General features: G+C 43.7%; 1 protein-coding gene across 5 annotated transcripts in view; it reads left to right on the top strand.

The window, feature by feature from the left end:
• LOC128885152 (anoctamin-8) overlaps positions 1-12,658 on the top strand; it is a 30,089-nt gene that overhangs the window by 2,637 nt on the left and 14,794 nt on the right. For all 5 annotated transcript variants that reach the window (XM_054139010.1, XM_054139009.1, XM_054139008.1 and 2 more), the window contains exons 2-4: positions 6,604-6,689; positions 11,542-11,702; positions 12,275-12,551. In XM_054139010.1, coding sequence (XP_053994985.1) covers positions 6,604-6,689; positions 11,542-11,702; positions 12,275-12,551 — 524 coding nt within the window. The remainder of the gene's footprint in view (positions 1-6,603; positions 6,690-11,541; positions 11,703-12,274; positions 12,552-12,658) is intronic.

Here is a 12,658-nt window from a genome sequence, read left to right as displayed (position 1 = left end):
CATCATAAATGTCCGTCATAAATATCCGTCACAAATGTGCGTCAGGCTTAAGTGGCACCCGAGGTTAAGCAGTCGGGATTCCCTCGTTGCTCCGGTTACGAAACCTCGCGCAATAGGGCGCTCGCGACGGAAGGGGTGGATTTCGTGCACCGATCACGGACTGTGATTCTCTAGGGTTACGGCCGCTTATTTTCGGCGGTGATCGATTCACCTTGCCGAAAATCGTTCCGTACACACGCCCACCGAGCAAACGACGTCCCCTACTTCTTTCATCCCCCAACGTCAGAGCCCGCTGAGGACGGTTTATCCCCTCTTCGACGTCCCGAGACAGTCGAGTGTCGCAAGATGAGAAAATGCGTTGCACTTTTAAAGGTGGATCTACCTGACCCACATCCTCGGATCCTGACTTGAAATGTGTACTCTGGAGATCCTGAAAACACGAGATAGTAATCTTAGTCTTCGTCTGGGACACGGAGGAGCTCCCTTGACCCTTTACAGGTCGCTGGTATTCATCGCTATTGCGAGATTTGTTTTTTAATGAAAGTGAGTGGAGATGAAATCTGAAGTTTGTCGGTTCGTTTGTCTCGTTTCCTTCTTTGGAAAATGTTCAAAAGAAGAAACGAGACAAAAACGTATCAACAAACTTCAGATTTATTCCAACCCCAGAGTTTTGCCCATCTCTGTGAATGACGATACGAATGGACGTAGGTTGGCAAGAGTGACAAATGTTGGTATAAATATATAGATAATAGATGTAGTGAAAATGCATTCCATGTGCCAAATGTATTAAATATTTCTCAAATTACATAAAGGAACGTCGTGATATAGTTCTCATTCCCACAGTTACTATTAACGAATTTTATAATTTTAAGTTTATGGTGTACGTAAACGGATTGTGACAAAAAAAAAGTGGAAAAAAATGCACAGGGAGTTGCGTTCAAGGGGTTGTATTATGCGGAGAAGAGAAGTTGTGTAGCGATGTTCGAAAGATCGTATCGTCAGCAATTGTACTCGTTCACGACGGCATTGTACGTCTTCTGTAGCACGCCAAGGTTCCACGCGCAAGTGACCAACTGAAGATGAACTTCCGACGAAGAGAGACACGTTTGGTTTGGATCCACGAGAGGTGCTACTTTACGCTTCGCTCGAGCGCCTCTCGAGTAGCTGACTGTTGTTGAAGCCAGCCCCTCGGAGAGAGGGTGATTGAAATAAGAATTCTTGGAATGCGTGTTTTAGAAGAGCCGCGAGTGTGCATAGGTATGCTTGTGTGGGAGGACGAATGTTCTTCGAGGAGTTTCCTCGCGTCCCAGGGTGAGAAATGCTCCTTCTTGGATGGCGGAACAACCTTGCGCTCTCGCCCTTTCATCCTGTCTCGTGCAATTTCTGCACGTCTGTTTTTGAACTTTAAAGGGACCGTTTGTTCCCGATCTTTAATTTCTCGCACCGAACACCATTTCTCCTGTTGAAGATACCATTTATCTTTGCTTTTCCATCCGGCAGGATATATTCCAACTTAAATTTGGCGTTTGCATCGACAGTTTTGTTTCTCCAATGTACGTCAATCGAGTCTTTTGTCAGGATTTCGAGATCCCTGGCGTTCGACAGGAGGTTGATTCGACGAGGCGACAAGGGAACGGTTATCGAGTACAGAATCGACAACTCGTCGCCTGCGGCTATTCCATTTTGGGATAAATCGTCCCGATACCAGAACGGCCGGATCGAAGATCGAACGTTTATCGCTTCTAGAGACCCGTTCGCTACCCGAAATTGGCATTTCCCGTTAGGTAGACGTTTCACGAGGAAGCCACTTTCGCGCCCCGTTTTCGCGTATGAAATTTTATGCTCGATCACTCGTTCGTTTCTACGCTAAATATTAGGGGGGCCGAAAAGTAATCGAAATCTCTTCGACTTGGGAAAGTCTTTCAAGGAAAAATTGAAGGACTTTTTAAAGAAAGTGTTGGAGAATGATAGAAATTATTCTGTTGATTAGTATTTAAGATTTCTTTAATAAACGAATGTTGATAAAATTTTGGTTACTTTTCGGCCTCCCTAATATTCTTGACATTAAAATTCTAGAAGCACAATTTTCGATGCTCACGTACCTTGCTATTCCAACGTCCTATCGATTACGTTGTCACACTGCCACCACGTTCGATAAGTGTCTCCTTTCACCTACAACAACAACAACAAAAATCTATCGACGCAGAGTTCTCCTTGACCAAAGTAAAATTATTCACGCGTTTAAAAATGCACACTGGACTAATGGATTCCGGCTACAGATAAAATTTCGATTTATTCCAAGTACCGTTAATCGTTTGGGATTAGAGGCGATCGTTCGCACGTTGGGAGCTTCCGTCCCAATGGGATCGCGTGAATGCGTTCGTTGCGTGACACCAAAAATCCGCGGCGGCTTCAAAGGTATCGCGCATCTCGCGATCACCATAAACAACACTTTGGTCGTGTTATCTGATAGCAGCGATCCCGCAAACGCGATTTCACGCGTTCCTGGATAGCCTCCGTCGATGACGAACCCATTCACCCCCTTTGATGCGCGATTATCTCGCACAAATTATCCTTCTGCAATTCATAAAACTCGTCAAATTAAAAGAACAATTTCATACTCGATTTATACTCGAACAATTTTATTACTCGACGAAAAAATTTCTTTTATTCGATGGGATTTATTCTGGACGATGAACGTTTCAAAATGTTCACCAACCACCCCCAAGGGGATGAGAGGTCACAGGAAGGAAAAGCTGGAAGAAGGATTCGATCGCGAGAATTAATCATGCGTTGTTAAAAACTCTGCAATCAAAGGATACAATTTTAGTACCCTGACCCATGAAGAAAGCGTAACGAACCATGTGAATTGTTCACATAGTGTGAAAAAGTTGGTTGGGTAATAATAGCCTTTCCCGAGAAGAACGTCGTCTCCATCTAAGAAAGGAGCTCCTTCGTAACGATCGACACGGAATTTTAATTAAAAGGCTAACAGTTTGGTAAACAATATAGATTGTTTATCAAGGATCTGGTGGCTGTTTTATGAAAAGCCAGGTGTGTGCTTAACAAATCGTCAAGAAAGTGTGTTCGATATTCCTTTCTTCGAAAAATCGGTATCAGATGTCACTGTCGATTGCTCGTTGAGATCCAAACTGATCATCGTACTCGACAACTTTTTATCCGTCCTCGTCAATTTTCTTCGGGTCAAGTTTCCGACAATATGGAAAGGCGAAGGAACGAAAAGTCGATACCCTGTTGAACCGACACCTTTTGACATCGACCTCCGCGTGCTCGAAACTTCCCCGAAGAATCGTTCGAAACTTGTAAACGCTCGCGTTTTTCGAGCATCACGTAAAGGAGTAAATAGAGTAAAACAGAAGAGCGAGGCGTCTGACTTCTAATGGCGTTTTCTTTGCCAGGTTGGCACGTAGAGTCTCGTGCACGACTTCGCGCCAGTGTTGGATGGCTCTTCGTTGAGACATGGTCGATTTTAATAGACCCTAGTCTATATAGGACCTCTAGTCTATATAGAACCTCGGCCACTTTAGATGTGGCTGCGCCAAGTTTTACTTTATTTGGCTTAAATACGTAATTACGTCCTCTGGACTTTCCTACACCCTGTAGTCGCGCTTCATTTGCTTAAATCTATCGTTTAAGTTTAAATTGTAATTTCCTAGAGGAACTTACGTCGTAGAACCTTCGAGCCTACAACAATGGCGGCTAACGACGTCCTTTTATTATTCGATCGGAGGGTGTGGGATACAAATGAAAATATTCATGGAAATATGGAAATTGCTTTTTCAATCGGAGCAGCTGCTGCTCGTTCGATATAAGCTGATGGGTTCTCTGCTGTTCGCAAACAAACATTTTATTTTCAAATAAACAAACGTCGAGTGGGAAGTACTTAAAAACAACAGACGTAGAAAATATCGAATTTGTTATTGTACCCTGAAATTCTTAATTTCACCCTTAAAATATTCCAAGCCCTCGATTGTTGAATAGCCCGGACCTACTTCTGCCCCATCCACCCAAACCGATAGAAGGAAAGTTCCACAACAGTATTACCAGCCCTTTTCCACCCAGAAACAAGCCCGTTCCGCGATAACAATTTAGTTACCCAGATACGTAATGCTTTCGTTCGAGCAGGTTATGAAACTGCCATCGAACAGGGAACCTGAGAAACTAATACCTAGCCATCGACCACTACCAACGCGTTCGGTATTCCTTTATTGCATAGCGAAATAAGGGAGACCGGGGCCTCTATCGATACAGGGGACGAATCGTTGGAAAAATTTCACGGTTGCGAGGGTGGCAGGAAGCAAACATCGCGGAAAATAGAATCGTCGAGGCAAGAGTGTCTCGCCTCGAGTCGTATCTGTCCGTTGTCTCTTGGACAAAAACGAGACCACGAATCCTCGTTTGCTCGTGGCGTTGATGAATCGCGGTGTTCCTCAAGGTTTCGCCTCCGGGCGAGCTTTTCGCCAGTTTGGTATCAGGGGGACCCGCGGGTAATTTAATTTGTAACCAAGTTCGATAAATTGCCGTCGGTTAATTGTCAGTTCTTGCGCGACGAAAGTTGCGGGATTACAAATTGCCGCCATCTTTTTTAGACACTGTCGCCGCGGACAAAGGCTAGAATTACGGGTACGATTTATTAATTATTAGCGACTAGGAGGTTCCGTAGACGTTGCGAGGAAGAGGTGTAATATTGTGCCGTTCGTTAAAAATAGCCGCGTACACGTGAAGAATTTACAGTCAAATAATATTTAACAAGTAATGAGAGTAAATGATAAACTAATGTGATAAATACATATCATTGTCATAATTGTAGAATATATTCCGAGAATAAGGAGTCAAACGACAACTCGAAACTCAGTGGACTGTGGATCCGAGGATCGTGTGTTCGAATCTCCGCGCACCTTGTTTACTTTTCGTTTAGACTCCTACATGTATATTACGTAAAATAATGATCATCGTACGTATATTTTCTATGCTATTCTACATTATGAATATAATAATCCACAGTCTAATAATGACAATAACGACGACGATATGAAATAATAACGAGTGACTATATCCACGACGGTGAAACTGAAGACGATAACAGCGATCGTAATGACTGCGATTATGGCGATGACTGCGACTACGACAATAACTACGATGACGAAAGCTGCCCATTTGTACCCCGTACATTTGCACGTATCCCGTGTATTACTGTACACAGTACGTCCCATATTTGCATACAAAGTAAAACATATTTGCACGGAAAATATGCATTTCCGTAAACGTCCGCGATCTAATTATGAGAGTGGTGTGTGTCGATTTATCTCCGTCACGGGACGCGAAAGGTTTTGCATATCAATCGACTCCGAAAATATTGACGCCCGATAATTGGCTCGTTGTACGATTGCACGAATTTTGCATGGATTTTTACGAAGACTGTAATCCGCAAAGAAATTCTGTAATTAATTTTCGTACGATCCTTCTAAATTATATTTCACTGTACAGCGACTTACTGATCAACTTTGTTAATTTTCTATCGAATCTTCCTTTCGATCGACGCTAATTTTTTCTAGGCACTCGTCCTGGAAACTCCGTTTTGCTTTTTGAATAGATCTAGAAGAACTCAATTGTCGAAGAATAGCGCTTCGTTAACGGGATCGCGACGCGTCGCTACATGCAGATTCAATTTAATCTCAAACGATAGAAGTTCATTAAACGGTAGACTGAACAGATGCGTCTTATTCCAACGCTTTCTCGTACTTTAGAACGTGCTTCGAAATAACGATGCCGGGAAGATGGTCTCTTCCGCGCGATTCGTCGCAAGAAACGGACGACTGCGGATCGGACTGAGAATTATCGTCGTTCGAGAGACACTCGAGTTTCTTAATAATCCCATTTCCGGCGAGTGACTTCAGATCCGTCCCGGGAAATGATGTTTCCTTTTGATATTTAGACGACGCTCGGGATTAATTTCCAAGCTTAAACTCGTCCGTGTTGCACGCTCGTAGATCTCGGGAGATCCGTTATTTTAATTTATCGAAACAAAGGAATTCCTAGAGATTTGTATGACTGGTGCTTTGAAGCGAAAATTGCACTGTCTCTGCGAGAAGGAGTAATTACGTCGAAATGAAAATTAGTTAGAGATGATTTTATTTTATTTTTGCAACGATATTGGAACATGGAGTGTTCGCAATTTTGCAATAATCCCGTGCAAGAATGACAAACGAAGGAAGGGTTGCCGTGTTAGCAGGGAATCATTGCTGCGCGACGTTTCAATATCAGGATCGTCGCGCCGCCATCGATTACGCAAGCTATTAACGCCACGATTTAGCGGTTTATTAAAGGAGCGACGTTCTCGCCTCGTCAGCAAGCTGGAAAGCCAATTCCCGTGAAAATTACGCGCGGCCCGCTAACGACGTGTCTTGTTAGGAAACGAGACTGCTGGAATCGATATTTGATAACAATAATTATAATGTTTAGTTGGGAATTAAACGTGAAAAGAATCCAGTTAAAGTAAGAACATTGAAAAATGTATAAGCTAGAATCGACGTATCAATGTTATTTAATATTTATATATAATATATGCATTTCTTTTTGCAGCATCGCGTCTCCTCAGACGAAAGATACCATGTACTGGCCACTTGATGACCCCCCGCCGCCTATGGATACAAAAGGTTCCAACACAGGTATGCACACGATATGAATTCTTTCTTCGTTCGCCTAACGATAAGCTCACATCGCTCAAAAAAGTAACGGTACACTTCCGTTCAATGGCGCGCCCGGAAGTATTACAGCGGAAATGCGGTCGAAAATTCAAACGAATTCCACCAGTGGGGAATATGAAATTTCGTTGAACTTTATTAGAGAAGATAGAAAAATGTTTGCTTCGTTTTAACACTTTATCTAACGGGCTATTTAGAAGCAGACTTTAATTGGAAAAAGAATTTTCTACAGTAGCATGCGCCAATCTAGCCAGACAATAATTCTTTCATACTGTTAAGGTCGTTTCAAACTATACGACACGGACCGTCACGTTCCGGCAACGACACGTACCGACACAGACCCGACAAAACATTAAAACACGCGTTTTAATGGAACTAATCACACTATTCCCGTTGACGGAACGTTCAGGTCGGTGTCGGTTAAGCGCGAATAGTTCCATTAAAACGCGTGTTTTAATGTTTTTGTCGTGTCGGTGCCGGTACGTGTCGTTGCCGGAACGTGACGGTCCGTGTCGTGTATAATATAATAAATACTGCAATTAAAAAGCTTATAAACAGGCTCCCGGTAAATAAAGTGTTAAGACAGCATCGTCTTTGCCATCGTTACGTTACGTTAGATAACAATCCTATCGAAGCACGTGGATGCCTTCCACAGAGTTTCCACGATTAATTTTCACCTCCGCCCGCCCTCGTCGTTGGTCGTACATAGAAAACACGCGTTACCCTCGCAATTCGCTCGCATTCAGCCGATGTAACCGTGATTTCGCGACCATTGTCCGCGGATGAATTACTTCTGACGAGTCCACGGATCTCCACGGTCGGACGCGATGCAAAAATATGCATCGCAGGGATTCGCCCCCGGGTATCCTTATATGCATTTGAATGCATCATCCGTCGTGGAATTCCTGGCCCCACCGAAATCAATACGACGGTATGCGGAAACCATTGTACGGGAACGAGACACCGTGCACGGATTATTCGCGTTATTTGACGTTCTGATCACGTTTAATAAACGGGCTTGCGTTTCTTGTTTACGGAGACGGACGAACGCAATAACAGTCGCGCTTAGATAATTCGCCAGAAACGTTTGTGGAACGAATGTTAACCACTCGTGGTTAATTAGAAAGTTTACGAGAATTAGAACGAGTTAATTAGAAATAAACAGAAATTCAAGGTAACGTTTAAAGCTACGTAAATTTAATTGTGAATAATTGTTTACGCTTCTAACAATTACGACGTGATGAGATATAAAAGAACTGAAAAACATACGAGACGGTGTCTTTAACCCTTTGACCTATGATTTACTGTGGGATCGTGTGCGCCATAATTAGATATAAAACTCCTTGCGTCTTTTCATACGACGTGTCTGACTGGTTCTTCATTTTCTACTGAAATTCTATAACACGAGACCTGACACGTTCACGACACCGTCTGTACCACCGCTACGTGGTGAGAAACGCAAATAGCAGCGCCGGCGTGCGTTAAACAGGCTAAGAGGTCATTCTAACAAATTTCCTATGAGAATCAACGAAACACCGAGCCACGAAATTGGGTTCAGAACAGTGACGAGGAAAACCCTAAACTTCGAATAAATCTGAAGTTTCTTCCTTTGAACATTTTCCAAAGAAGGAAACGAGACAAACAAATCGACAAACTTCAGATTCATTCGAAGCCTAGGGTTTTGCCCGTCTCTGGTTTAGAATGTGTTCCAGTTCGTCGACGATTCGATACAAATTTTCGATAAATATTTCCTTTCGGTTGTCGCACAATTCCACTCGTAACAACCACAAACGCGATGCTATGCAACACTGTGTCCTCGGTGCAACCAAGGTTTGAAATACGAAAGCATCGTGCAGAGAGAACGGAATAGAAAAGACGGGAAACATAAAAATATGAAAGTGCGGACGTCGATGCACGGAACGGGGACGTACGGAAACGCAGAGGTGTGAAACCCTAAGCACGAGGATGCGAAAACGTCGAGCTGCGGCTTTATAAAGGAGGGAAGACGAGGAATATCCGTGGAATGTAACAATGAAGTGGCGTTAGAGCGCGACGAGGATACAAGAGCGCAGATATTGCGAAAATACCGAAATGCGTGGACGAGAGTGAATATGGGACGAAGGGAAACGCGAAACAATTAAAATACGAAAACAAACGGAAACGTGGCGCTCGTCTGAACGAACAATTATCGGAGAGACAGAATTTTTCGTAGAAAGTACTCCTTTAGATAGTTAGTGGATGGCCAAGTTTTATGGAAAGAAAGGAAGACCTAATGTAAAGAAAACGAAGTATATATGAACTAACGTGAATTTACTTCTTTTTTTCTAATTTTTCATGGAATGTACTCTTTTAAACAGTCAATGGATGGCCAAGTTTTATGGAAAGAAAGGAAGACCTAATGTAAAGAAAACGAAGTATACATGAACTAACGTGAATTCGCTTCTTTTCTTTCTAATTTCTAACGAATACATGCATCGAAGAAACTGGCGTGCGAATAACTCGCGAATGTTTCATGGAACGGACTTTGCGAGTGTATTTTATTTATAAAGTCGTATAACTCGACTATAACACCTAATAAGCCTTGCATTTGTTCGTTCTTCGCATTAGTTTAATTCCTGCTTGCCGTTACTTTGCTTAGATCTCTCCCTTTGTAATTCTTCTATCAAAGACGCCACTGCTCGTAGCTCGATTGCCTCAGGATTGCTAAAGGCTACTATAACTACAATCGAACATAGCTACAGCCACCGAGGGCGAAACGAACGGAAAATTTATGTCCACAGATCGATACGGCGATGACAGCTCGAAAGACACGCCGACGAAACGTAAAACGCGCGTCCTTGCCAGCGAACGTGCACGTCCAATTAATTTCGTCCTAATTCGTTCGAGCGACCCTAATTAGGACTCGCGGTTCGCGAAACGACAATGGACAGAAGGCGAATTCGAAATGTACGCGGAAAGACGATTGCGGAAACGCCTTTATCGAACCCTGCCGGCCGAGCCCGTTCGATGGCGCGGCCGGAAGTTTTACAGCGAAAGTGCGGTCGAAAATTCAACGAAATTCCATCAGTGGGGAATATGAAATTTTGTTAAACTTAGAGAAGATTTGTTAAACTTAGAGAAGATTATTAGAAAAGATAAAAAAATGTTTGCTTCGTTTTAAGGTTTAAAGAGAGGGTGTTTGTTGTAGGGTTAGGCCATTGATCCCTCGCACCTCCCCCCTCGCAGAGTGCGCCACCGAGCCTGGCTTGCAACTAACCGATTTGTTTCTATTATTAAGTACCCACTTCCTATCGATTTTATGTCGTCCCCATAAATTATACATCGCGCAACGCGTACAATGATTGGCTTTTCCGATCCACGTGCCGGCTTAAAGCACGAGCAAGCCAAAAAGGGGGCCGGGATAAACATGATTCATATCGAACGCACGTGATCCATTTCTATTCGCCTAGGAGTACTATATTTTCACGAATAATATGGTTCTTTTTATTTCTGTCTATATCATCTTCCTACAGGATCGAAGGTGTCCTCATACCAACAAACGATAAGAATTTTTGTATTTTTTATTTTAAAACGAGCCCCGATACGCCACACTTTGGACTAGGCTTAATTGTACTTTATTCGCATAATTTATTAAAAGAAAAAAAAATTGTAATTACGTACAATTAAAAGTAGTCAGAAAGTGGTCGTGTTTGGGCTCGTTTTCGACACTCTCGTGGAAATATAAGAAACTCCGTCGCTGTATTTACGAAAATTTTAGATTTCGAGTTTTAAAAGGGTCAGGTTTTTTTCCACCGAATAAAATGTCGAGCTCTGTTATTCGCGATTAAGCAATACGACGCGTAACTCAAAAACCAAAGCGGTGCAACAGGTGCCGTCGTCGAACGACTCCGTGGAAATTGGCATCATTTGGCATTAATACAAACGGGTCCGTCCGTTCTTTGTTTCGACGTGCGCCTTTTCGACGTTTGCTTCAACGGGCCAGTCGATAATTCAATTATAACGCGACCTTTCGAAACCGTCACGCTCCTACCAGCGCGGAAAAAGTTTCGCGATGCTTCTTCCTCGTCTCGCCACGCGTCAGCCCGCTGTCGCGAAACTTTTTTTCCCCATCAACTGCCCTTGTCTTTATTTACATTTTGAAAGTCGATTCTCTCGCCTGAGCTCTCGCTTACGGCTCGAACACCGCATCGACCATGAAATTAAACTCTTTTAATATACCTCCGGCGTCCACTCGTTCGCTTCTGCTTCTCTATAATCTACTCGTGTACCGTTATAGTTTATTTTGAACTTCGAATTACTCCTGAAAGCGCACGGCCACTTTTGGGCCATCCTGTATCCTAATACGATCCGAATGCACGTTCGCGGACGTCGTTACATCACCAATTTTCGCAAGAGACCAGGCGCACGAGTATTTCTTTAATCTTGGTCGGTGGAAGTAGTTCAGCCGAGTTTCGTCGGGCGGCTATTAGGTCAGGCATGCCATCGGGATATCGTTGCACGTGAATTGGCAATACCGAGGCAATCTACTACTGCTTGGAAGCCAGCCAGGCCAAACGACTTCACCTTCTCGTGCCAGAATTCGGCGGTTTCCAGTGTCCAGCCTACGGCTGCGCCAAGAAATAACTTAAGCTTATCGGGCACCGACTGAAAAGTAACGCCGTGATCGTAATTTACAGCTTCGCTCGTATCCACGCGCTTTTTAAAGTAATCTCGTCGTCGCGGATGACGAGCGAGACAATGGTGCGGGGGAAAAGGGGAAACCGGGAAGTCTGGAAATATAATATTCTTATCATATCGTTAAATATATTCGTTTCAGGAATGCGACGTCGTGATGATGTTCCCAAGTGGAGCGAGCGACGAAACTCTGATGTGGCTCCTACGTAGACTACGGGCTGGAACCCCGGGCCTAGTGGTACACGTACGACATCATGCTTCATCAGACAGTTACGGGTTCTACTTAACAGCCCCTTTTAGCGTGTAAGTACAGAGTGCTTTGCAATCACACATGCAGTGGCACCTTCTGTCCTCGCAACTAGAGGGACACTGCGCGTATTGTGCGTTTCTCGCGAGTAATCGGTCCCGTCTATTCATATACAAACCATTCCCAACCGAACTCCAAACATTCCGGCGATGGGCCTGTTGGGGATTTACTGATGAGTTCACTAGCAGGCCCGAAATCAGTGATGGGCAAAACCCTAGGTTTCGAATAAGTCTGAAGTTTGCCGATGTGTTTGTCTCGTTTCCTCTTTTGAACACTTTCTAGGGAAAGAAACGAGACAAACACATTGGCAAACTTCAGATTTATTCGAAGCCTAGGGTTTTGCCCATCTCTGTCCAAAATCTCGGTCTCCCTACACAGGGAATTACCAGTACACACGCTACCCCCACCTAATTTAGTATTTTTAAATAATACCATCTGTGCCATCTTACCACGTCTATTTTCACGTGTCATTTCGCTCGTCGCCCTTCATTCCGTTTGCTAATGTACGAATTTAATATCGAATAGCCACGACGAGTAGGGTAACGTGCTTAAAATCGATCGTCGACAGATTATTGAAAGCCGCTGAAGAAGTACATTTGCCAAAGACGCTACGCCAGGAGTTTGGCGGTGGTCTGAAAGAGTTCGTGGGCTCCGAGGCGAGCTGCTTCGAGGGGAACGACGACGAAGCTCAATTCTTTACCACCCAGGAACGACAGTCCCTGGTCCTGCACCTGCTGCACACCCTCAGAGCGGGACCGCAGGATCTCCACAGTCTGCCCGGCCTCAAGATGGTGGAAGGACAGGCAATCATTCCGAAATGCATTTCTTCGGGGATCATTTCGCAGGTAGAGTCTTCAGGAATTGGAAATATTTTAACTTCAACGACGGGGAATATATTAGGCGTGGGAATGAAGAAATTAAAAAAATTAATTCCAAAGGTGGCATTAATAAT

The sequence above is a fragment of the Hylaeus volcanicus genome, chromosome 2 (assembly GCF_026283585.1).
Source record: "Hylaeus volcanicus isolate JK05 chromosome 2, UHH_iyHylVolc1.0_haploid, whole genome shotgun sequence".
Taxonomy (NCBI): Eukaryota; Metazoa; Arthropoda; class Insecta; order Hymenoptera; family Colletidae; genus Hylaeus; species Hylaeus volcanicus.
This window is presented reverse-complemented; position numbering and strand designations above follow the sequence as displayed.